General features: G+C 40.7%; 1 protein-coding gene across 2 annotated transcripts in view; it reads left to right on the top strand.

Moving 5' to 3' along the window:
- Nucleotides 1–27,762, top strand: part of LOC108413322 (cytoplasmic dynein 2 heavy chain 1) — a 181,046-nt gene that overhangs the window by 4,872 nt on the left and 148,412 nt on the right. For both annotated transcript variants that reach the window (XM_037546719.1, XM_037546720.1), the window contains exons 6-18: nt 748–892; nt 2,920–3,152; nt 6,108–6,236; nt 8,313–8,426; nt 8,503–8,614; nt 11,132–11,256; nt 12,615–12,790; nt 13,254–13,449; nt 16,908–17,003; nt 19,459–19,623; nt 21,178–21,276; nt 21,488–21,627; nt 22,752–22,980. In XM_037546719.1, the coding sequence (XP_037402616.1) occupies nt 748–892; nt 2,920–3,152; nt 6,108–6,236; nt 8,313–8,426; nt 8,503–8,614; nt 11,132–11,256; nt 12,615–12,790; nt 13,254–13,449; nt 16,908–17,003; nt 19,459–19,623; nt 21,178–21,276; nt 21,488–21,627; nt 22,752–22,980 (1,959 nt within the window). The remainder of the gene's footprint in view (nt 1–747; nt 893–2,919; nt 3,153–6,107; nt 6,237–8,312; nt 8,427–8,502; nt 8,615–11,131; nt 11,257–12,614; nt 12,791–13,253; nt 13,450–16,907; nt 17,004–19,458; nt 19,624–21,177; nt 21,277–21,487; nt 21,628–22,751; nt 22,981–27,762) is intronic.

Raw genomic sequence — 27,762 nt, 5'->3', positions numbered from 1 at the left:
TAGCGGTCCTGCTGCTGGGTGTTGCCCTCCTACGGCCTCCTCCACGACTCCTGGTGTACTGGCCTGTCTCCTGGTAGTGCCTCCAGCCTCTGGACACTACACTGACAGACACAGCAAACCTTCTTGCCATAGCTTGCATTGATGTGCCATCATGGATGAGCTGCCCTACCTGAGCCACTTGTGTGGGTTGTAGAGTCCGTCTCATGCTACCATGAGTGTGAAAGCACCACCAACATTCAAAGTGACCAAAACATCAGCCAGAAAGCAGAAAGGTACTGAGAAGTGGTCTGTGGTCCCCACCTGCAGAACCACTCCTTTATTGAGTGTGTCTTGCTAATTGCCAATAATGTCCACCTGTCGTCTGTTCCATTTGCACAACAGCTGTGAAATTGATTGTCAATCAGTGTTGCTTCCTAAGTGGACAGTTTGATTTCACAGACGTTTGATTTACTTGGAGTTATATTGTGTTGTTTAAGTGTTCCCTTTATTTTGAGCAGTGTATATATATATATATATATATATATATATATATATATATATATATATATATATATATATATATATATAAAATGCAGGGAGATTCACTCAAAAGGGGCCCCAAATATTCTGTTGTAACTCCTGTTATGATGAAGCAATCTGAACCATGTGTGTAATTGATTGCATTACATGTGATGATCTCTGTTTTCTGCCAGACATATGGAGGGGTATGGAGGTTAAACGTCCTGTATGTATATGTGTGTTTTACAGGATTACAGTAATCTGGACAGTGTGAGTTTAGTGGAGGCTCTGGATCTAGTGGAAAACACTCGAGACGTCCTGGATGATGTTTGGAAACAAGACGAACACAAACCCTACCCTGAGACTCGCATGTGCAGACTCATGGACGTCATAGGTGTGTTTGTCTGTCACTGTGCATTAAAATCAAATGTTCAGGACAGCATGTGTGGACGAATTATTCATTCAGCCTAATGAGAAACTGTAGAACAGACTCGGTTTATATCACAATACCTACATTTAGAGTCGGTTATTCATCCAGCCTAATGAGAAACTGTAGAACAGACTCGGTTTATATCACAATACCTACATTTAGAGTCGGTTATTCATTCAGCCTAATGAGAAACTGTAGAACGGACTCGGTTTATATCACAATACCTACATTTAGAGTCAGTTATTCATTCAGCCTAATGAGAAACTGTAGAACAGACTCGGTTTATATCACAATACCTACATTTAGAGTCAGTTATTCATTCAGCCTAATGAGAAACTGTAGAACAGACTCGGTTTATATCACAATACCTACATTTAGAGTCGGTTATTCATTCAGCCTAATGAGAAACTGTAGAACAGACTCGGTTTATATCACAATACCTACATTTAGAGTCAGTTATTCATTCAGCCTAATGAGAAACTGTAGAACAGACTCGGTTTATATCACAATACCTACATTTACAGTCAGTTATTCATTCAGCCTAATGAGAAACTGTAGAACAGACTCGGTTTATATCACAATACCTACATTTAGAGTCGGTTATTCATTCAGCCTAATGAGAAACTGTAGAACAGACTCGGTTTATATCACAATACCTACATTTAGAGTCGGTTATTCATTCAGCCTAATGAGAAACTGTAGCTTGGACTCGGTTTATATCACAATACCTACATTTAGAGTCAGTTATTCATTCAGCCTAATGAGAAACTGTAGAACAGACTCGGTTTATATCACAATACCTACATTTAGAGTCGGTTATTCATTCAGCCTAATGAGAAACTGTAGAACGGACTCGGTTTATATCACAATACCTACATTTAGAGTCGGTTATTCATTCAGCCTAATGAGAAACTGTAGAACGGACTCGGTTTATATCACAATACCTACATTTAGAGTCAGTTATTCATTCAGCCTAATGAGAAACTGTAGAACAGACTCGGTTTATATCACAATACCTACATTTAGAGTCAGTTATTCATTCAGCCTAATGAGAAACTGTAGAACAGACTCGGTTTATATCACAATACCTACATTTAGAGTCAGTTATTCATTCAGCCTAATGAGAAACTGTAGAACAGACTCGGTTTATATCACAATACCTACATTTAGAGTCAGTTATTCATTCAGCCTAATGAGAAACTGTAGAACAGACTCGGTTTATATCACAATACCTACATTTAGAGTCGGTTATTCATTCAGCCTAATGAGAAACTGTAGAACAGACTCGGTTTATATCACAATACCTACATTTAGAGTCGGTTATTCATTCAGCCTAATGAGAAACTGTAGAACAGACTCGGTTTATATCACAATACCTACATTTAGAGTCGGTTATTCATTCAGCCTAATGAGAAACTGTAGCTTGGACTCGGTTTATATCACAATACCTACATTTAGAGTCAGTTATTCATTCAGCCTAATGAGAAACTGTAGAACAGACTCAGTTTATATCACAATACCTACATTTAGAGTCAGTTATTCATTCAGCCTAATGAGAAACTGTAGAACAGACTCGGTTTATATCACAATACCTACATTTAGAGTGGGTTATTCATTCAGCCTAATGAGAAACTGTAGAACAGACTCAGTTTATATCACAATACCTACATTTAGAGTCGGTTATTCATTCAGCCTAATGAGAAACTGTAGAACAGACTCGGTTTATATCACAATACCTACATTTAGAGTCGGTTATTCATCCAGCCTAATGAGAAACTGTAGAACAGACTCGGTTTATATCACAATACCTACATTTAGAGTCGGTTATTCATTCAGCCTAATGAGAAACTGTAGAACAGCCTCAGTTTATATCACAATACCTACATTTAGAGTCAGTTATTCATTCAGCCTAATGAGAAACTGTAGAATGGACTCGGTTTATATCATACTTGGTATGATTCCTGTCTTTGTGTTCATGTGTATGCGTTCAGGTTCGTCTCTGGGCCGTTTCGTTCAGAAGAAGCTGTGTGTTCTGCATCTGTGGGAGGATCCGTATCTGACTGTGAGAGAAAGTCTAAGAGAGGGCGTGGTTGTGTGCGAGCAATGGGCGGCAGCCTGTGAGCACCTGACTGGACAGGTGTGGAAGCGTTATTCACCGCACCTGTGGAAGGGGGATAAGGTCCACCTACAGGGGCTTAACAGCCTCACACAGCGATTGGAGGAGGTGGGATACAGCACCTGTCAGCACAGAGCCACTCAAATGTTTAGATTTAATGTTTTTATATTAATATAAAACCAGTTTTGTTGCAGGGACATGTATAAAGTTATTATATTATGATGTTACTACTGTCCAGTCTTATCAACAGAGCTGTAGATAGTGTCATAATAATTGAAGAAGCCTCATATTTAAATCCACAGGGAACCTACAACTGTGTTTCAGGTTAATCTTGCTCTTGTAGGCCAATGTTTACATGTACAAAGTGTGTCCTGTGAATAACCTTTCAATGGCCAAGTAGTGGCTGATGTATTTTGCAAACATTCTTTATTTATAAACTAGGCTGTCCAACTTAAAACACAACCAGGCATGAGCCCTATTGGTGCAACCAGCCCCAGGTGGTTTACATTGGGTGTTTTACCTCTTTTACCAGGCATTCCAGTGGCAAACCAACTCATTTGCTAAAAATATCTAGAATCATTGCATATTTTAATTGAATGTTTTTAATCATATCTTTACATGCAGTCAAGCACAAACAAGTCCAACGGAACTAAAACAAAGAAAAAGGACCAAGTATCAGCTAAATCACAGTTACAGTTGTGTGAATGATATGAATAAACATCAAAATAAAGCTCATTTAAGCGGATTAAACTAGGGCTGGGCGATTAGCTGAGAAGTAATCTGAACCTCTAACCGACGTAATCTTGCCGATGTCTGTTATTTAAATTTATTTTAAATTCTGCTAATCCTTTCCCCACCGTGTGTTCATATACCGTCCCTTTAAAATTTACTACCACATATGTCGTCACGTGACTCCATCACGTCCAGTCTGTGACATGGAAGCTAAGGCTACGTTCACATGGCAGGTAAAAGTGGCCCAAATCTGATTTTCTCACCAAATCCGAATTTTTTGTTTGGCTGTTCACAATATCTTTTAAATGTGATCTGTATGAGACATCAACCTGAACAGATCAGATCCTAAACTGACCCATATGTGCAATAGTACAGAGCTTCACGTGGCTCATCCAGAGGTAAACAGTCACGACCCCCAACGAATGACAGTCACTCCTGGAGGTTCAGCTTAACCTTCACCAGCATCACAGGAGCCATCATGAAGCTTCACCGACTAACTTTGCTTTCAAACTTAACTGTTCTGACGCTGCAGCCTCGATCATCTACGGCAGCATTCGGCCATTTCTTTCTAAATCTCTTCGAACACAGAGGCGTTTTGGAGTGTCTCTTCTAATTTTTGTACAGAAATATAACTCCAAATGTTTGAGTCTCAGCAACACGAAACTATGATGAATGCCAGGTTGGATAGACGTAAAAGCCGCATGAATTCCGATCTGGCTGTTGAGACAATTTACATAAAGATTTACATTACAAACCTTGTTAGTGAACTGTGTGGGGAAAAAAACCCAAAGTGTTTGTTCATTGATGGTATTTGAGGTACAATATTCAATTAATCGTGATATTGATTTGAGGTCATATCACCCAGCACTAGATCAAACAGCCCTTTAGTTAGACCCAGATCCACGCTACTGATTCTTTCTTAGGTGCAGTTGGAAAGCTTTTCCACATGGGTTAAATAAAAGGTTGCTATGTCACATTACACCTTAAAGCAGAGGCTCTTAAAGTAAATCGAATATGTTGAAGTGCAGCATGATGAAGTGTCGCAAAGTTGGACTTGGGCTCGAAACATATTTCACACAAGGATGTAAAAGCAGACGCTTCAAGCCATGCAGGCGGGTTTTGTGCGTAATTGCATTCAAAAATGTGTCACAACGCATTTCATTAAAAAATGCAAGTGTTAGCTGCACTCTGAGCGTTACAGCAGGGGGCGCTCTTAGGACAGCTAAGCCTGGCCAAGCGGTCTCGGACCAGCAGCGTCTTTCCTCAACTGATATAGCAGACGAGCAGGTGAGTTTCATGCAAAGATGAGGTACATAAACATATATGATCTGTTATGGTCTTTCCGTTCCGTACAGCAGCTCGCTCTCCTCTACTGACCACATTCAGCTGCTGAGGCTGTTGGAATAACAGTAGATCCTCTCTGATTGTCCTTCAGCGCCCTCTTCCAAACAGTGCTGTAACTGCATTAGGTTTGCACTACACATTTAAAACCTCTGAATCGTCCAAAAAATTTCAGACCAATTATACAGTGATGGAGAAGACCAGAGCATTTGAAGAGGCTGGAGATGAATGACTGCCGTCACAGGGTGGGACTGTTTCTCGTTCAGGGTTCTTGAGTCTGACTTTGGTCCAATGAATTCGAGGAAGAATAATTTTTAGATAATACATTGAATATTTCCATATCTGGCGCAAACAAAGAATGAATGGTTTCAGAATCTCATTCCACTCTCATTGAAATGAATGAATCAAATTACTTCATCAAGTTGAGATATTACCCTTTTAGGGAGAGACCATGGCTTCAGAAATACACCAAAACATGTAGAATTTGGTAAAACTGGGAATTCATTCATTTAACAAACCTGTGCTCCTCATTCTTTCTGTCTAAGTTACAGTGAGAAAGCTAACAACCAAGCGAAAGCATGAACGCCCATTCATCTGTTTGTTTGCTCACCTGGTCACTCCCTGATGCAGATCCAGCAGTAAAATTTATAAGAACCTTCCTTAAGATGTCACCAGATAAATGTCATGCTCATTAGAATATTAGGCCACGCCCATACAGTTCTCAGACAAGTCTGACAGAAGTGATCTTCAAGTCGAGTTTCATTATATTTCTGTTTTGTTTTCAAACTTTGCTGGATATTTAGTATATCACCCAACTGTAATATCATACAGACATTTTTAATGTTTCTCTTACAGTGCAGGTGTAAACAGTTTACCTATATAAGCAGGATTCATATCGTTATCTGATTTAAAAAGATGAACCCAGAACTGCCAAAACTAGAGAGTAATATAGTACAGAAAGTGATGAATTGACTATTTGTGTGTTTGTAGGTGTTACAGATCCGGACAGTTCAGGAGAAGCTACAGCATTTATCAGCCAGGCAGCAACAGGTTTCTGCATCCAGAGCGTTCGAGCCGTTCGCTGGACTCAATCCTGTACTCTACAACCCTTACACTGAGGTACACTCAAACACACACACACACACACACACACACACACACACACACACACACACACACACACACACACACACACACACACACACACACACAGACAGCATAACAACACCATGGGTCAAGTTACAGAAACATGTCTTTTAGTCCTGTTTTCATGTTACAGAATCAAATATTATCTAAATTTAGGATTTTTTTCTTTATTACAGCATCTTATCTCCAGTTCAGAAATCTTGACCTACTCGATCAGAGACGACAGTCAGCTGTTATGTCTGTTACTGTGCGACTTTCAGGTTGTGTGACTGAACACATCAGATTTCTGAGTTAAGATGTTTCTGTAATACGGCCGCTGGACTGTGTCTCACCAAGCAGAGTTTCATACAGTGTAAAACATCCAACTTAAATTACTTGATGTGTGTGTTGTTGTGAGCTGAACAACGAATTTGAGAAATATTTGTTACAAATCTTAATTTCAGTTAGTCCATTATAATCTGCCATAGTACAGTAACAGTAAAATATGTTCTTTAGACTAAGCAAAATGTTTGATCTGTTCTTAAAAATTGTTTGCCTTTTTTATTGTGGCATCAGACAGTTGCTCTCTGTACTGTACACTGAGTGATAAACAGTGAGCTAAATATCTTGTTCAACTCTAATGTGTCCTTCAGCCTTTCCAGCTTTAACAGGCGTGTCACATTATTAAAAAAAAAAAAGATTTTCTGATTATCTGTAGGAGTGAGAAAAGTGCAACCATATGACGGTGGTGGCTTACTACTACAGTACTTTGTCATGGGTTTATAATAAGCAAAACATTTCCGTTTGCTTTATACGTCGTGTTTTAATTATTCCTGAACATTATTTTAAAACACACAAGTCTGAACACTCAAGGTTGAAAACCTGAAATAGCCACCTTTTGCAATTTCGCCTAAACTTATTTGTGTCTGACCTAAAAATTTGAACTAATGGAACAAATATTAAGCTGATAAAACAACGTATTGTGTGGTATTCAGTGAACTTAGAATTCAGACACGTTACTTAAGCTTTAAAGTTTAAAACAGCAAATCTTGTTTCACTGTATGTTTTTGGATACAGTAATTTAAGTGCCCCACTACAGGGAGATTTGGTTTTGAAATGAAACTTAAGTTTTGCACATCTCTGATAAATTCAGCAAATGAACAGCTATTGTGCATTTAAATAGAGAATCCGCTGAGGGTGCTTATTTTCCTTTATTTCACAGGGTTCCACTACATAACTTTTCCCCCAATTTTAGCCCTGATTCTCAGTCTGAAGCTGAGCTGGTCGGCTCTAGTCCGCAGATTTTTGGGTCAGTCGGAGTCGACAGTTGAGAATCGAGTCATGAGTGAGGGACACTGACTCAGATTTACTGCCTCCCAATTGCGTTTCAGACCAGATGGAGTTCATCAGACATGTCTGATTTTTTTTCGACCCGACTGAGTGTAATCTGGTGTAAACTGATCAACGACTCAATCTGAACAGGTTCCAGCAGCAGCCAATGAAAATGAAAACAAAGAAAAATGCTGAAAACTCTCTCAAATGTAGAGCAAAGCTTTTCAATGAGCTGAATTTAAAGCACTGAATTTAAATGTGCATTTAAAACTACCAAAAAATACCAACTGATCACATTAAAATCCATGTTTCTCAATTAAACGTGTTTCCCTGCTGCTTCTTTACTGTGTCAGTGCAAATGGCAGAGAAACTGCAGCAGAGTTCAGTGAGTCCGTTCAGTTTAGCAACAGCTTAAAAGTTGAGCAGTGTGTTTAACCATTTAGTGTTGATCCCCAAAATTTCAGTCGCCCAAAATATCTGTAAAAACCAGTCTGATAGTGTGAGACGCCCGTCTGTTTATTATCTGTTAAGGCTTTAAATGTTGTTTTAGTGACCCAAGGCTTTAGAAAATCAACAAAGCCTGTTATAAATTCTGCACTTGAAGTTACATAGTTTGTGTCTCTGATAAATGAGTCTAGGTATAAGGCAAAGGGCCACAAACACTCTAGACTCTGTGTGTGTGTGTGTGTGTGTGTGTGTGTGTGTGTGTGTGTGTGTGTGTGTGTGTGTGTGTGTTAGCCTCTGTGGAGAGCCGCCGTGTCTCAGTTTGAGAGGGTGATCTCTCCAGCTGAAGAGGAAGCAGCACGAAAGCTAAAGACGTACATCAGAGATGTACAGGACAGCCCTCAGCAGGTAAACACAAACACCTCTACCTGCATCCTCACAACAGGATGAGCTGCTTTATATGTAAACGCACATCTGTGCTCAGTGTCTGCAGGTGTTTCAGAAGCACAGAGAGATCATCAGACGGCCCACAGTGAGCAAAGCGCTCCAGTCAGAGAGGGAGGTTCTGCTGACACGACTGCACGACTACTGTAAAGGTGTGGACGCACAAAAAACGCACGCAGATTTGTTTACGTTTCAGTCCACATCCACAGAGCAAAAAATGTCAGAGTAAAATCACGCCGCTCCACTCTCATTCTGCACTGCTCACACTCTGCCTGCTGTAATTCCAGTGTCTCAGCTATAAAACAGAGAACTGTGTTCATTACTTATTACTCATACAGGGATCTAAACTGGTTAATGTGTATTTTAAGGAGCGCCGAGTATTTATAGCACCTTTGTGAGACAAACGCCACCAGCCTTCCCACCCTCACCCCCAGCGTCCACATCATCCATCACCATGTTTCCCTGTTTATGTCATCATATGCCAGTTAGTGGACATCGCCCAGCCCTATATTTCAGAAAGATTTCACAATTCAGTCAGTTTGCCAGCAACCAGCACAGCTTGTTTTTACCGTCTGACCAAATCACAGCACATAACCCAAGTAATGTGCTTCTGTAGCTTCATCATTTCCCCGTCACACATCTGTCTTACTGCAGAGGTTTTAGATCAGTTTATCTAACGCCCAATCCCATTTCTTCTTTTTACCCCTGCCCCTTGTTTTCGAGCATTGCCCCTTGGAAATGAGTTACAGGGCAGTGGTTGAAAGCTTTAGTTACATTTAGGGAATTATACGCCTTCAAAGAAGGGCAATTATTTATTATCGCCCCCCCTAATTCTTCAGTGATATGAACCTGAAGTCAGACATTCACCAGATTCTTGTTCGAATTCTAATTTTCCCGTTCCACCTTAAATGGAGCAGCAGTTACATTCTAGTGCTTCAGGTGTCAGAGCTGCTGGACTATTTAAGGTGGATCGGGAAATTTAGCTAGCTAGCTACTGAGACGTTAGCATGCTAATAGTGATTTTTTTGTAATGCTTGTTATGAGGAAAAGGACCATAACATTGAAACAACTTTAAATGATTATATTATTATATTAAGATAATATGGTAACTAGCAAATATACTTTCTGTAGATAGACAAAGCACTTTTTGTAAGTCGCTCTGGATAAGAACGTCTGCTAAATGCTCTAAATGTAAATGATGGTTATCATAATTTTGAATATAGAAAACGCTCACATTTGTGGGTTTCTCTGGTCTCTCGCTCAGCCGTTTTTTATTTTCTCTTGTAATACCCTGTTTGGAGTCTCTGAAAACCTCCGTTTGGAGGGTCATGTAGCCCTAACAATTTGCCCTACCCCTCTATGTCATCAAGAATCAGGACACCCTACCCCTATATGCCCAAAACAAAGGGCTAAGGGCTCAGTGGTAGGGGTGAGGGTTGAAATGGGATTAGGCCTAAATAATTAAATGAACACATCCTAAAGACAGAACACGCTTCTGTACATTTTAATACACAACTTCTGTTTAATTACTGAATGAAACATATTTAAAAGGAATAAAATAAAATCTGGCCTGTATACAGCAGGTTATGGTGGGTTATAATTTTTATATATATATATATATATATATATATTTTTTTTTTTTTTAATTTAGGAAATAAATAGAAATTGGGCCATAGAATTTGCAAATCATCAAATCATGTGTGTTACTTTCACTTTGAATGATAATCAGCAAAACAGGTAATTTGACTGGGGAGAATTCAGACTTTTGCATATGACGGTATTTTGAGTGGTTATTTCCCGAGGGAGGTTCTTTTTTAAAAAAGTGAGACTTCTGGATGCTGTTAACAGGTTCCCTGTAACTGATCTACATGCTATATTCTCTGTAACTGGAACATATTTTGTCCTTGTGATTGTAGGCTGGCAGATCTGTCCAGTAACATTAAGACACTTAGTTTAACACACATTAAGACTTTAGTTTTCATTCTTTACTGAAGGGGTCACGGCACAACACGATTTAATTATACAGTCACTGTTCAAAGTCGAACAAGTATCTCCAAAACAGTAACTTTACTGGAGAACTTTTAATGTAGGTAAATATAAAGACGTTTTATTCCAAGTGATACTGGAGAATTCATCATAGTGGAGATATTTGTTTTTTGGAATAAATACCATTGGCGCTAACTTAATCATCACCATATTTTAGCATATGGGTGCTACATATGGGGGCAATACATGACATTAGCACTGGCATTAGAACACAAGGAGCTGTTGAGTTGCAAGGTTTCAGCATTAAGGGGAATTGAGGGAGCATAATTAAATGGTTAAGATGTAAACAGAGTCATTCAGAGTGGTTTGGTGTGAAACGCTCTGTTCTAGAGAAACTTACCAAGAACTGTTCACAGTGGTGGTGATAGGAACCAGACGTCCAGCTCTAAAAGCTCCTCACAGAAAGTTATTATATGAACTGGTTATCAAGCTGTCAGTGAGTCTCTCTACAGCTAAACATGTCACAACAAATCTCTCTGAATGACTTACAAACTACTGAACTGCTGAATTATGCAGAAAATCTGCAAAATGGGTGGAATTCCCTTTTAAACGCTGATGTAAGTGTGTCTAACAGTCCGATGCTGTGGTACCTGATTTTTTTTTTCTCTCGTCTGTCTGCGCAGGTTTGCGTGCTGATTTTGAAAGCCGGTGTCACAGCGCTCCAGGAGAAAAGAGTGGACCTTTAGCCGGCCGGAACCTCCCTGAGGTCGTGAACAATATAGTGTGGGTCAGACAGCTGCTGATGAAGGTAACACACACACACACACACACACACACACACACACATAAATACACGCAGGTATTAACACTGCATTCACACCTACTGAGGATGGTTTCTCTAAAGAAACTTTCTGACACTCTCTGTTGAGGTTTATGGGCTTCACATGGAAAATGTATTACTTCCTTTTCCTTTTTAACCCCTCAAAATCTGAGGGTCTGTATGTGGCACCACACTTACTACAGAACATACACATATGTGTTATAGTTGATACTGAGCAATTCAGAATAATTACTGAATAACTTAGAGTTGTTACTGATTGAGACATAGTACCTAACCAAATGTAGCACATACTGAATAATTCATGGTAGATACTGAATAATTCATAGTAGATACTGAATAATTCATGGTAGATACTGAATAATTCATAGTAGATACTGAATAATTCATAGTAGATACTGAATAATTCATAGTAGATGCTGAATAATTAATATTAAATGCTGAATAATTCATAGTAGATGCTGAATAATTAATATTAAATGCTGAATAATTCATAGCAGATACTGAATAATTCATAGTAGATACTGAATAATTCATAGATACTGAATAATTCATAGTAGATGCTGAATAATTAATATTAAATGCTGAATAATTCATAGTAGTTGCTGAATAATTCACGGTAGATACTGAATAATTCATCATAGTTACTGAATAATTTGTAATTATTAGTGAATATTACATACTAAATACTAAATCCAGTCTAATTAGTTGTGTATACAAAATAATTTGTAGTAGATCATAGATAGTGAATGATTCATAGCAGATGTTGAAAAATTCATAATAGGCACTGAATAATTTGTAGAATAATTGAAATTATGTAATATTTCCTCTTCAGACTCTCTGCGCTTGCACTGGATTAAGGACAATATAGAAAATAAGTGTGAATTTTTACAAAATCAGTTTACAAACCACAGTTTCACAGAGAACATTTTCTGGGCCCCATAATCGATCATTATTTGTTGTGGAGCCCACAGAGTGACACAGCGCAGCAAACTCTTTAATAAGGTGCAGTATTCTGGTGTTGGATTACAGTTGTGATGTGGACTGAACTGTTCTCCAGCCTTTATTTCCAAACGCCCTCATTTGCCTCCTGTTTAGAGCTTCCAGATAGGACATCTGCATTAATAGGAACACATTGTTCTACTGTATTAGAGTGTTGGCTGTGTGAACAGTACATGGTTAAGGATGACAGTGAGTCATACAGCGCCAGAAACACATCAAGACTATTAAAGATTAATGAACAATTACACAATTTGTGAATTTTGAGCCACATCCATCACTGTGCCTGTGGTTTTTAATGATAATCTTGTGTTTTTGTGCGTGTTCAGGTGGAAAGCTCTGTGAAGATGGCCGAGGCTCTGCTGTTGGATCTGCCGGGGTTCAGTGCGTTTGTGCGTCTCTGTGCAGATCTGCAGGAGCAGCTTAGGGCGTACGAGCAGGAGCATTTCGAGGACTGGTCTCGGGATCTGCTCTCAGGACTCGCTGATCCCAAATCTGGAATCAGGTGATTGCAAATTCTGTTTAGCAGCTGAAGCAAACAACGCTGTACAAACTCAAACCTCTGCGATGTTTTGGCCAAAAAAAATTTATTTTAACTTTTTATTTGGTTCATTGATATTTAAATATAATTTTATTTATATGCCCCTCCCTGACGGAGAAGCAGCTTAGAAAATGGATGGATGGATGGATGGATGGATTATTTATATGGTTACTTTGATTATATTTGTATTCAGTTTGTATTGTGCAATTTCTTATTACTTATGTAGTTACATAAAGTTCTTTAGCTACATATTTGAGTCTGTGCTTTTGATTTTTTTCTGTTTGACAAAAAACTGGGAAAAGTGTAAAGTATGGTTTTTCATCAACTTCAAATTCTAGCATGCATAATTTCATAACAAGCCATTTTGCTGTTGCTCGCAGTAACTGGGACGTCTCAGGGTTATGTGGTGTCTTGTGTCCATGCGTAGTTTGCAGGCAAGTAACCGCGTGATGGAGCTGGATCATACGGATGGAAAGCTGAAGATCCATTACTCTGAGAGGTTGGTGAGTTTGCTGCGGGAGGTAAGGCAGCTTTCAGCTCTGGGATTCAGCATCCCCAGCAAAATCCACCAGGCCGCCGGCACCGCAGAGAAGTTCTACAGACAGGCTATGATCCTCAAACAGGTGAAGAACATGAACACACAGCAGACACGTTCTACAGTTCTCACAGCCCACTACACTGGAAGGAATTTGTTCACCAAAAAATGTTATGAAGAAAACGACCAGAACACACTGAAACAACATGAAACTTAGATGATACAATGGTTACTGTAATATTAACAGAGAAATTTCTCACGTTTGTACATTCCTTTGGTCTCTCGTCTTGCCAGTTTTTTTTTTTTTTCTCTTGACAGTTTTTGGAGTGTAGCCCAGGGGTCTCAAAGTGCCGGCCCGCGGGCCACATCCGGCCCGTGACGCAGTTTCATACGGCCCCTCAGGGGTTAACAAAATAAGCATAAATCTGGCCCGCTTACACAGCGTAAGCCCAATCCACTCATAGGCTGCATGCCCCTACGCATATGTGCTCACCATTCGCGGCAAAAACATTCTGTTAGCCGAAACTCTCAAATGTTTCAAGAGAGCTGGACTATTATTTATTAGATTATTAGATTGGATTATTTATTTGTTGAGTTTAACGCGACTGCCACTTGTCTGATATGCAAGGAGAAAGTTGCCGTGCTTAAGGAGCACAATCTCAGGCGTCATTATACCACTAAACATGCAGAGCAGTAAGCTGGGTATGAGGGAGAGGAGAGGGAGAGACGAGTCGCTCAACTTCGCAAAGATCTTTCCCTGCAGCAAAACTATTTCCAGTGAACAAAAACCGAAAGTGATGCTGCAGTTGAGGCAAGCTGTGTGGTGAGTGAGCTCATCACTCATCTGCTCATATCCTTTGCCCAGAAAAGGCGAGTTTATTCAGAAACTTAAGTCTCACTGTGAATACTGTAGCCGAGCGGATCAGCGAGTTGTCTGCAGATATTTATGATCACCTGTGCACCAAAGTGCGAGGATTCAGTGCATATTCACTAGTGCTTGATGAGAGTACAGATGTGAATGATACTGCTCACCTGGCTATATTTGTCAGAGGAATAAACGACCAGTTTGAGGTGACTGAAGAGACGTTTCTGGTAGCAAGCACTGAACAAAATGTATGTGAATTTCTGTATGTACACTGCTCAAAAAAATAAAGGGAACACTCAAATAACACATCCTAGATCTGAATGAATGAAATATTCTCATTGAATACTTTGTTCTGTACAAAGTTGAATGTGCTGACAACAAAATGACACAAAAATCATCAATGGAAATCAAATTTATTAACCAGTGGAGGCCTGGATTTGGAGTCACACACAAAATTAAAGTGGAAAAACACACGACAGGCTGATCCAACTTTGATGTAATGTCCTTAAAACAAGTCAAAATGAGGCTCAGTATTGTGTGTGGCCTCCATGTGCCTGTATGACCTCCCTACAACGCCTGGGCATGCTCCTGATGAGGTGGCGGATGGTCTCCTGAGGGATCTCCTCCCAGACCTGGACTAAAGCATCCGCCAACTCCTGGACAGTCTGTGGTGCAACGTGGCATTGGTGGATGGAGCGAGACATGATGTCCCAGATGTGCTCAATCAGATTAAGGTCTCGGGAACGGACGGGCCAGTCCATAGCTTCAATGCCTTCATCTTGCAGGAACTGCTGACACACTCCAGCCACATGAGGTCTAGCATTGTCCTGCATTAGGAGGAACCCAGGGCCAACCGCATCAGCATATGGTCTCACAAGGGGTCTGAGGATCTCATCTCGGTACCTAATGGCAGTCAGGCTACCTCTGGCGAGCACATGGAGGGCTGTGCGGCCCTCCAAAGAAATGCCACCCCACACCATTACTGACCCACTGCCAAACCGGTCATGCTGAAGGATGTTGCAGGCAGCAGCTCGCTCTCCACGGCGTCTCCAGACTCTGTCACATCTGTCACATGTGCTCAGTGTGAACCTGCTTTCATCTTTGAAGAGCACAGGGTGCCAGTGGCGAATTTGCCAGTCCTGGTGTTCTCTGGCAAATGCCAAGCGTCCTGCACGGTGTTGGGCTGTGAGCACAACCCTCATCTGTGGACGTCGGGCCCGAAGTTTGATTTACTTGGAGTTATATTGTGTTGTTTAAGTGTTCCCTTTATTTTTTTGAGCAGTATATATTAAAATGGTTGATTTTCCCTTTTCCCACTGCTTTTTATTGCGATCCTTTAATCTGGCCCCTCATCGAAAACACAGCCTGGTTAGTGGCTCCCAGGTAGTTTGAGACCCCTGCTGTAGCCCATGTAGCCCTAACGCTTCGCCCTCCCCCTCTATCTCAACAAGAATTGGGACACCCTACTTCTAGACAAGAACATGTGTGTGTGTGTGTGTGTGTGTGTGTGTGTGTGTGTGTGTATATGTGCTTGTGTATGTGCTTGTGTATGTGCTTGTGTATGTGATTGTGTATGTGTGTGTGTGTGTGTGTGTGTGTGTGCTTGTGTATGTGCTTGTGTATGTGATTGTGTGTGTGTGTGCTTGTGTATGTGCTTGTGTGTGTGTGTGTGTGTGTGTGTGTGTGTGTGTACTCAGTAGAGTTATAATAGAGAGCAAGTGTGAAAGGAGTTAAGAGAAATGTGAATGTAAGTACATACGCGGATATCAGTATCTATGGAGATATTAGTATCTATGGAGATATTAGTATCTATCCATATTTAGATCTGAGGAGACATACTGACCGACTAATAGAGGGAAACTTGTGGTGAACTAATGCTTTAAATGAACCCATGAGAGTGATTTATTATTGTCGCTTTGCTATTTTATTTGAAATAATACCATAACCAGATTTTTGTTCAGTTAAATACTGTTATAAATTCAGTTAACTCAAAATTATATCACAGCAAGCTGACTTACTTTTTTAACTCACCAAAGATTTTTACAGCTCTCTGTTTCAGTGAGCTACACGTCTGGGGCTGGATTCAGAAACGTGTCTTAAGAAAGGAAATCTTCTTAAATGTGTGTTTTTTTCTAAATTTCTTTGTTAAGAAAAAAGTTATGAGAAATTGTTATTCATCAAAGAATATCATAAGAATCTTATTTCCTTTTCTTAGCTATTTTCTTAAGAATAAATCTAACAATAAGTGGTAATCTTGAAAACATTATGTTCTTAAGTGTGTTCTTATACTTATAATAGACTCCTTCTTCTCAGGATGTGAGAGTTGACGAGTCGAGCATCTAAACTGATCAAACTCTGCGCTGCCTCTGCTGTTGCTCGTTTTCATCTCTCTCTATTTCCATTGTCACTCCACAATGATTGCATTTTCCGAGGAGATTTATTTCCTATTAGCTGTTTCTTCCACCATCGCCTTTGGATCTTGTTTGCTAAAGATCTTGGTTTGATATTGTTCCTTCATTTTGCTCCTCTGAGTGGATTTAACTAAATAATGGGAAGAAAAGAATTACAGTGTGAATCTGTTATCAGTGACAACTGTAGATTCTAACCATCAAGTGTATGTTGATTTATTAACGATGATATGGTTATAAATGGTGTATAAACTGTGGGTGTTTGTTCTGCAGGTGGCTCATTTCTACAACGTCATCGACCAGCAGATGATACCGTCCCAGAGGCCGATGCTGCTGAACTACGCTCTGGCCTTCGAGCAGGTCATAAAGGTACTGCAGCTCCATCACAGCCGTTCTTGAGGCCTGATTCACACATCAGCAGGGTAGATCATGCAGACACGGCACAGCAGTGGAATCATTCAGAAACGCCAGCTAATGTTCACACAGCGTCAGAACTTCATGATGAACTGACCAATAGCAATGTCCTAAACTGACTCAGAGTCAGATTGTGTTATTTTAACTTCCATTTGAAGTTCTAAGCGTTTTTCTGTCCTTTTGGAGATATGTGGCTTTATTCTGGCAGTGATGATGTTGAATAGCATATAGTAGTCAATCTTTTCATTACACATCAAACCAGATTTTTTGCTAGTGATCCATCCATCACGTTTGTGTGTATCTCCTTTAATTCACAAAAAACTGCCTTCCAGAGTACACTCTTAAAAAAGATGCTTCTTCAGTGGTTCTTTAGTAAAGACAGTGGTTCTATATACAGGTCCTTCTCAAAAAATTAGCATATTGTGATAAAGTTCGTTATTTTCTGTAATGTACTGATAAACATTAGACTTTCATATATTTTAGATTCATTACACACAACTGAAGTTGGTCAAGCCTTTTATTTTTTTAATATTGATGATTTTGGCAAAAAAGTAAAGAAAAAACTCAAAAAATTAGCATATTTCATCCGACCAATAAAAGAAAAGTGTTTTTAATACAAAAAAAGTCAACCTTCAAATAATTATGATCAGTTATGCACTCAATACTTGGTCGGAATCCTTTTGCAGAAATGACTGCTTCAATGCGGCGTGGCATGGAGGCAGTCAGCCTGTGGCACTGCTGAGGTGTTATGGATGCCCAGGATGCTTCGATAGCAAAGCTCATCCAGAGTGTTGGGTCTTGCGTCTCTCAACTTTCTCTTCACAATATCCCACAGATTTTCTCTGGGGTTCAGGTCAGGAGAGTTGGCAGGCCAATTGAGCACAGTAATACCATGGTCAGTAAACCATTTACCAGTGGTTTTGGCACTGTGAGCAGGTGGCAGGTCGTGCTGAAAAATGAAATCTTCATCTCCGTAAAGCTTTTCAGCAGATGGAAGCATGAAGTGCTCCAAAATCTCCTGATAGCTAGCTGCATTGACCCTGCCCTTGATAAAACACAGTGGACCAACACCAGCAGCTGACATGGCACCCCAGACCATCACTGACTGTGGGTACTTGACACTGGACTTTTGGCATTTCCTTCTCCCCAGTCTTCCTCCAGACTCTGGCACCTTGATTTCCGAATGACATGCAAAATTTGCTTTCATCCGAAAAAAGTACTTTGGACCACTGAGCAACAGTCCAGTGCTGCTTCTCTGTAGCCCAGGTCAGGCGCTTCTGCCGCTGTTTCTGGTTCAAAAGTGGCTTGACCTGGGGAATGCGGTACCTGTTTCTGCTCCAGACTCAGTCCACTGCTTCCGCAGGTCCCCCAAGGTCTGGAATCGGCCCTTCTCCACAATCTCACCTCTTCTCGTTGTGCAGCATTTTCTGCCACACTTTTTCCTTCCCACAGACTTCCCACTGAGGTGCCTTGATACAGCACTCTGGGAACAGCCTATTCGTTCACAAATTTCTTTCTGTGTCTTACCCTCTTGCTTGAGGGTGTCAATGATGGCCTTCTGGACAGCAGTCAGGTCGGCAGTCTTACCCATGATTGCGGTTTTGAGTAATGAACCAGGCTGGGAGTTTTTAAAAGCCTCAGGAATCTTTTGCAGGTGTTTAGAGTTAATTCGTTGATTCAGATGATTAGGTTAATAGCTCGTTTAGAGAACCTTTTCATGATATGCTAATTTTGTGAGATAGGAATTTTGGGTTTTCATGAGCTGTATGCCAAAATCATCAGTATTAAAACAATAAAAGACCTGAAATATTTCAGTTGGTGTGCAATGAATTTAAAATATATGAAAGTATAATTTTTATCATTACATTATGGAAAAGAATGGACTTTATCACAATATGCTAATTTTTTGAGAAGGACCTGTAGAACCATGAACACTCAGAGTACCGTCTGCGTGATTAAATGGATCTTCGCATGGTGGACTGGTTCTTCAGTTTGATGGAGAATGTATTGTTGAAAGACCGGACTTTCAGGATCCACTTTGGATCAAATTGATCCAGCAGAACCAACGCCGCTGGACAAACAGCCACAGTGGAGTTTACAGCTGTTCAGAAGAGAAGGTCTGTCTGCAGGCTGCGGGACAGGGGCAGAACATGGAGGAGCAGAACCGGCAGTCAGAACAGAGTGTGAGAGCTGACTAATCAGAGCAAGATGAACTCATTGAGAGGCGTGGCTTTAAAGTCGCAGGAGCTCTAACAGGGCATTTCAGACTGAGAGTGAACAGAAACGGACAGTATCAGGAAAATACTGGGCTTTTGGAACGTTGAAGCTCCAGAAATAAAATTCTGAACATTAAGAATGAGCACAACGGGTCCCCTTTTATGTTTTCATGTTTTATTTTGGTGTTTTTCAGCAGAGTCCTCGTTACGATGGGCGGGATACGGGCGGGAAGCTGCAGATAACGTGGGAAAATGCCAAAGAGCTGGAGCTCTACATCAATCGGTTACAGAATGCTGCCGAAAAGCTCTCCACAGAGAACAGGAAGCTCCGGAAGTGGCACACCAGTTTCACTGACAAGGTGCTGACCTTTGACCTCTAGTTTCACCCTTCAGCACATTACTGTTGTTTTGCTTCACATTTGTTTCACATTTCGTAATTATTTAAATGTAACTACAAAGGTACATAATATATTGCGTAACTAGTTACATAATGAATAACATTTACATTAGATTAACATTCTGCATGGATGGGTTAGAGTCTGCACTCCTGATATTTACAAAATGGAAAAAATGACTTTCCATCAAATTCAAACCATAATAAAATCCTACGTACAAAACTTATAGATTAAAAGATCACGATCTGCAGATTGTATACTTTTCTTTGTTTCTAAGAATGGGTTCTAAGAATATTCATTCATATTTCAATGTCCAACTTCTAAGGATTAAAGACCTCCACATTTAAAACTGGTTCTTTAGTAAAGAAAATGACAAATAGGGCTCATTATCGCTGGTTTGAGGGAGGGGCTCATTATCGCTGGTTTGAGGGAGGGGCTCATTATCGCTGGTTTGAAGGAGGGGTTCATTATCACTGGTTTGAGGGAGGGGTTCATTATCACTGGTTTGAGGGAGGGGTTCATTATCACTGGTTTGAGGGAGGGGCTCATTATCGCTGGTTTGAGGGAGGGGCTCATTATCGCTGGTTTGAGGGAGGGGTTCATTATCACTGGTTTGAGGGAGGGGTTCATTATCACTGGTTTGGGGGAGGGGTTTATTATCACTGGTTTGAGGGAGGGGCTCATTATCACTGGTTTGAGGGAGGGGTTCATTATCACTGGTTTGAGGGAGGGGTTCATTATCACTGGTTTGAGGGAGGGGCTCATTATCGCTGGTTTGAAGGAGGGGTTCATTATCACTGGTTTGAGGGAGGGGTTTATTATTACTGGTTTGAGGGAGGGGTTCATTATCATTGGTTTGAGGGAGGGGTTTATTATTACTGGTTTGAGGGAGGGGCTCATTATCGCTGGTTTGAGGGAGGGGTTCATTATCACTGGTTTGATGGAGGTTCATTATCACTGGTTTGAGGGAGGGGTTCATTATCACTGGTTTTGGGGAGGAGCTCATTATCACTGGTTTGGGGAGGGGTTCATTATCACTGGTTTGGGGAGGGGTTCATTATCACTGGTTTGGGGGAGGGGTTTATTATCATTGGTTTGAGGAGGGGCTTATTATTGCTGGTTTGAGGAGGGGCTTATTATCGCTGGTTTGAGGGAGGGGCTTATTATCGCTGGTTTGAGGAGGGGCTTATTATCATTGGTTTGAGGAGGGGCTCATTATCGCTGGTTTGGGGGAGGGGCTTATATCCAGCTCTTTCTAGATACACAGCATTTCACCACCATCATGAAACTTGATGCGATAAGTTGAAGCAGTGGCATTACAAAATGAAGCAATCACTCAGCTTTCACACCCCAGACCACTGATTTCAGGAGGACCAGAGATCGGCTCTCTGTTCTGCTCTGAAAACAGCTTTCACACTTGACCAAATATACCAAACTCACAGAGCAAACGGAGCTGGATCCAGGAAAAAAGTGTGTGAAAACTCCTTCTGTGTGTGTGTGTGTGTCTCTGTTTTGTAGGTGGGGGCGTTAATGAGTGTTGATTTGTTGCGGCAGCAGCAGCGCTGGAAGGACGGCCTGCAGGAGCTCAGGACCGGCTTTGCCATGCTCGAGTCACAGGCACTGACTTTAACCAGAATTTACATTATTACATAAACATTATTAGATACGTTATTCATTATTATTGTATTCATCATTGGTTATTCCTAGTAATCATTAAGAGTTCAGTGCCTTTATTTTATCATTTATTAATTGTGGTTGTATCTTATTGTAGTCTTGTCTAATGAAGAGGTAAATTAGTGGGTGGTGTACTGATGCTCGTGTGTTTCAGGGGATCCGTGTGAGTGATATGCGAGCATGGAGGCAGCACTGGAACCATCAACTGTACAAAGCTCTGGAGTATCAGTACCAGGTGGGCCTGGAGGCCCTTAACAAGAATCTTCCAGAAATACACATAGACCTCGTCTTCAAGTGAGTCGCCCGAATAGGCCTAAACATGTATCTACTCTGTGTGTGCAGTAATGACTCACTGCGTTATTCACATTTACTCTACATTAGTGCCGAGCAGCAGCTGTAGGGTAGTTCTAACAGTAGCTACAAAGTCTGGTAAATTGATTCAAATACGGTAAATTATATGTAATTTTATATAATTGTACATTATTCACAAAAGGAAGCTGAGATTATAATAATAATGAATACTATGACATATACACAGATATATACACAGATGACATAACGTCATGACTGTTTCTACACTCATTGTCCATCTTATCAGCTCCACTTACTGTATAGCTGGTCTTTGTAGTTCTACAGTTACAGACTGTAGTCCATCTGTTTCTCTGATACTCTGGTACCCTGCTCTTCAGTGGTCGGGACCCCTATGAAGCCTCACAGAGCAGGTACTATTTGGGTGGTGGATCATTCTCAGCACTGCAGTAACACTGACGTCGTGGTGGTGGTGTGTTAGTGTGTTAGTGTGTGTTGTGCTGGTGAGAGTGGATCAGACACAGCAGTGCTGCTGGAGTTTCTCTGCTGTCCACTCACTGTCCACTCTATTAGACACTCCTACCTTGTCAGTCCACCTTGTAGATGTAAAGCCAGATGCAATAGCTCATCTGCTGCTGCACAGCTGCACATCTGCTGCTGCACAGATGACCACTGTATTGATCCACTCAGACCAGCACAACACACACTAACACACCACCACCACGTCAGTGTTAATGCAGTGCTGAGAATGATCCACCATCCAAATAGTACCTGATCTGTGGGCCCTGACCACTGAAGAACAGGGTAACAAAGTATCAGAGAAACGGATGGACTACAGTCTGTAATTGTAGAACTACAAAGTGCAGCTATACAGTAAGTGGAGTTGAAACAGGAAACGAAGAGGTGCTCATAATATTAGGCCTGATCGGTGTACATACAACTGTGTAACTGGAAAACACTCACATTGAAAAAAGTGACTTGTTTTGGAATAAATTATTAAGATCTGCTTGATTGCTATGAGCATATATAGATAATATTATTGGAACACAAGAAGATGATACGTTCACCCCCTCGTCTATACAGCACATCCCTATGTGTGTTCTGTGCAGGCAGGGCCGTCTGCAATTCCGGCCGGCATTTGAGGAGGTTCGGGCGAAATATTACCGAGAGATGAAGCGTTTCATCAGCATCCCCAACCAGTTTAAAGGCGTGAGCGAGCTGGGGGAGGAATCCATCTTCAGCCGCATGATCGACCGCAACGCTGACAGCTTCCTCGCTGTCTACGGCAAGGCCGAGCAGCTCTTCAGCAGGCTGCTCAGCGTGCAGGACACGTTCAAGGTAAACCACACTCAGGAAAACATCCACTGACTCCTGACTCAATTCATGGGAGATGGGAATTTTGGCCATTCATATTCCATCAGTTATTTCTTTTTCTAGGCATTATTCAAAAATATTCAACTTCACCCACAAAAGGCAATTTTTGTTCCTCCCTTTCAACGTTTTGCACAAAAGGGACTCGCTCCGTCCAGATCTTCAGCCTGCTGAAATGGATAAAATTCTTGAAAATGTTGTGGGTCCATGTTTAAAGTTTAATCAAGAGAGGCCAAACTGTCATGTACACTAGTGTTAGCTAATAGCTAATGTGCTATTAAAGGTTCCATATGGGCGCTATCAGAATCCAGCATTCATTTGCAGGTGGGTGATCTTCTCAGTAAATCAGTGATTTTCTGTTATTACATTGTTTAGATCGGTTTTGTTTCTCCTGAAACACAGTAAAGTTGATCTAGACCCAGGGTCGGCAACATGTGGCTCTGGAGGGTCTTTTACTGCCCTGTTGCGGCTCCACAGCAGAATTAAGAATTAGATTTGTCGATAAAAATAAAATTATCCTCCTTTACAGTAAAATAAAGCTCTGCTGGTTGTTCAACACAGTTTAACAATAGATGGCCTTAAATGCTGGAGTTAATGTAAAACTGCTGATTCACCTTGAAGGTTAGTGTGCAAACTGCTGGTCACCATAGCAACACAGACAACAGTCTCGCCCAGCTAGTAGCTTACGAAACGGAAAAGAGAATGATTTAAGACTAACATCAATAATTTGGAGACGAATGGACTTATTAGTGTTTATAATCACTCCAGCTGGTTTCCTGATATGTTTAATCTGCAACAAGAAACGGACAAACACTAAAAGGCTGAAGTCAGTTTTTCATTTGCCAACTTCTTGTTCTTTTTCAGTTTTCCCATTCCACCTTAAATGGTGCAGCAGTTACATTCTGACGCCTCAGGCACCATTTAAGGTGGAACGGGAAAATTTGAACAAGAAGCTGGAGAATGGGAAGCTTCATCCACATTATGTCGAACATTTTGAGACATTTTACTAGAAACTATTTTGCTTTTGTGGAAAAGTTTCCTGCCAGAGATGCGAGAAAAGCAGCTGTAGCTGAACTAAAGCTTAAAGCAGAGCAAAGTAAGTCTGCATTTCCCTTCGTATTATATTTTTTAGTGTACACTGGTACATTAGCACATACTGAGACATATTTACAGCCAAGATGGTGAAACGTTACTTGAATAAAATAGGCATAAAATGTTGCAGCTCTCAAGGTGGTTTGATTTTTGCTGAACGGACAAAATGGCTCTTCTTAACATTTGGGTTTGACCCCTGGTTTAGAGAAAGATGCTTTATCAGGGAAACATTATCAGCCATTGACAAGCGACTCCACTCAGACGTTCACGAATCACCGCACTGCATTATGGCTAAAGCACTGCCTCGTAAGTCCGAACATGAGGAGGCGTCAGACAGCGGGGGAAGTCTAGAGAGAAAAGTGCTGCTGTCAGTGTCTGCTGCGGTTCAGCATTAAGAGGGAAGCTTCAAACTCAGGAGAGGAAAAGAGACATTTCCATACACCACCACAACACAGAAACCGAGAGAAAGCAGAATGAGTGTGCAGGAGGGAAGAGGAAGTGAAAGGAACGCGGATGCTATTTACACCACACACACACACTTCAGAACTCCTGCCGACGCTCACACACGCCGCACTGCGCTGTGAAGCGTACGTCGTGTGTCAGAGTAAAAATATTTGTGCTTATTCAGATTTTTTTAGATGACAGTTTTTCTGCCCATTCTCACCAGTTCACAGTCACCGTTACGTCATCTATGTGTTTCTGTATTTTCAAACTGCAAGAGCTGTGATGTTATTCACGTTTGTGGACAGGGAGAGATTTTATGTGACAGTAAGCAGAGTTTATGAACTGGCATTCATGCACAACACATTCAACAGCCCGAAGAAATGGATGTGCTGGTCTTCACAACTGGTCAGAAAACTTGGTCAGATAGTTTGCACAAATCATTCAACCTTAGTTAATAAACCCTACACTGTAAAAAAGATTTGTTGATTTAACCCAATAAAGTGAGTTCAAGCAAGGTACTAGTTGGGCAGCCCTATCTACAGCACCTGGAGTGCAGTTAGGGTTAGGCGTCTTGCTCAAGGGCACTTCAGTCACGTACTGTCGGCTCAGTATGGACCAGCACAGGGCTGGTTCCCTAACCTCCAGCCCATGACTGACCCCATGAATGGTGAAATGGCTAAAACGAAAAAGTTAAAATAGTTTCCAGTCGCTCATCCATGACTTCCGTTAGAGTAGAAGGATGCATTTCACTAAAAAAGCCAAGAAAACACACCAGTATGCTTCCTTTTACAACAGAAGACGGGTGTTGGGCAGCAGGGTGCTAACGATACTGCTACTGAATACTGATTGGTTGGCAAGTAGAGCAGCTCATTGGCTGTTTGTGCTCACAGACGTCATAAACGAACACAAGGCGCCGTTTTAAAGTCCTATAACTCAAGTTTAAAAGCTCTTAAAAATATAACAGCAGTGTTAAGATGTTTTTTGCTGTTCAGTAAACGAATATATATTTGTTTACATTCAAAATGAAACATCCTTGCCAATGTATAGGAAACATAGACGACACATAGAAGTATGTGGAAATAAGGCAGTGATGGTTACATTGCTTAAAAACGGATGTGGTTGTATCATACGTAAAGGGACTATAAATGAGGCTTTAGGTGGCCACCTGTATTTCTATCTAATCTATCTCAATAATCTATCTTTTTATCGGCCCTTGAGCTGTCGGCGTTCACCGTAAAGATCCTGAATGACTGCCATCTAACAGTATCTTAAAAAACATTCTGTCATTCAAACTGTTTGAGGTAACTTGTTTCCTCAAATGAATTCAATTTTGAAACTATACATTTTGATATTATAACTAAACTATACTATGAAGTTAAATACACTTTTATACACAAAATCAAGTATTAGCTTACATCACGCAGACTATAGTATTGCAGAAACCTGAGCTGGTACATTTAAATAACTACTACGTTACTACTAATTTACTGCTAGATAACAACTATGGACCATTTCTGTTTGTCTGTGGATACGCATCTGTGTTTAATTACTGTGTAAATACATATACGTAATAATAATAATCTTTCACATGTATATATATTTAATTCTAATACACCCTGTTAGGAGAGTATTACATTAATCTCTTGATGTAGTTCCTGAGAATTTTGCTCCACACAGCACTGATATTCCCACATTCCAGCATGAGAACTGTAGGGTGTCTGTACGTGGCTAAACAAAGATGATGGTCACAACATTGACATTACTGTAGTAATCACGGGTAATCTGTTCTGTTAAAGCCAAACCAACTACTTAGATATTAATGGTTAGGATGCTTAAAACACGTAAAGCGCTTCCAAACTCACATTGAACCCGTGTTGAAAACAACATCTGAAGTATAAGAGCTAATAAACAGAAATCGACTGCTGGGTAACACCGCCCTGTACTCACTTATTGCTTTTCTTATTAAGTTTGTTCTGCTCAATAACCATAGCAACAAAGACGAAGAGAAAGATTTGAGACGGAACATCGATCATTTGGAGATGAATGGACTTTGTGTTTATAATCACTGCAGCTGGTTTCTTGATACGTTTAATCTGCCACAAGCATTAACACTCATGCTAATTGTCCCGTTCCACCTTAAATGGTGCAGCAGTTACATTTTGGCGCCCCAGGCACCATTTAAGGCGGAACGAGATAAAATTCAAACAACACAGAGAGACTTAAGTAGAGTGTGTTAATATTCTAATAAAAAGGAATTGACTACTGGGTGCCTCTGTCTCTCTAAAATAAGTACACTTTCATTTTCGACCGCACAGCACAAACACCTTGCCTGGATTAGCAACTTATTGCAAGGAAATAAGTAATTACTTAAGTTTATATAATGTCAGGGCTTTTAATGTACGTAACTGAGCTGCTTTAAACTAATTTAGTTAATCAATTTTGCTTTGTTTACTTACTATTAGCAAACAAAATGAGGCAGCCTTACTCGTCAAGTTCAGCTCACTCGAAACTTTAAGGTGGCTCTGTTCATTTTTGATTAAACATCACTGACTTTTACAGTGTAGTGTCTGTACAGGGACTCCACCGCATGGACACTCACTCGCACGGGGCTGCACCGTCCACTCACACAAGCACTCGGGAATACACCACTGCATTCCCCAGCGAAATTAGCCCCACAATGCCCTTGCAGCAGGGGAATCCCCTGACTGGACTCAACTTTCACCAGAATTTCACAGCCTACTCTGTCCTCATGATCAACACTGACACTGGCAGTTCCTTAACACGTCTTTTCCTCTTTAACGCAACACGAAAGCTAAAGTTTCAGTGGTCACAGTGTTTACCTGGACAGTGATGAAACTAATGATGTTCACTGGTTTTGGAGTTTAAATATGTATTAATGTATGTTATTATAGCAGTATGGGTGGAATATGCTTTATCAAGGGGTAATTATTATCGTCAGGAGTAGCTAATTGCAGTGTAACTACAGTGATAATGAGCTTAACCCCTTACAATCTCAGGCTTATCACATACTAAGGCTTATTATTCAGTAGCTGCAGGGACTTCAATGCAACCTGAGCTAGTTATAGGTTATATAAGTGTTATAAGTGACCCTTATTAGTCCCACAACGGGGAAATTTCACCTCCGCATTTAACCCATCCGTGAGGTGAAACGCCACATACACTCTAGTGAGCACACACACACACTTGCCCAGA

The sequence above is a fragment of the Pygocentrus nattereri genome, chromosome 17 (assembly GCF_015220715.1).
Source record: "Pygocentrus nattereri isolate fPygNat1 chromosome 17, fPygNat1.pri, whole genome shotgun sequence".
NCBI classification, from domain to species: Eukaryota; Metazoa; Chordata; class Actinopteri; order Characiformes; family Serrasalmidae; genus Pygocentrus; species Pygocentrus nattereri.
The sequence above is the reverse complement of the archived record's forward strand: the minus strand, read 5'-3'. Positions and strand labels throughout refer to the sequence as shown.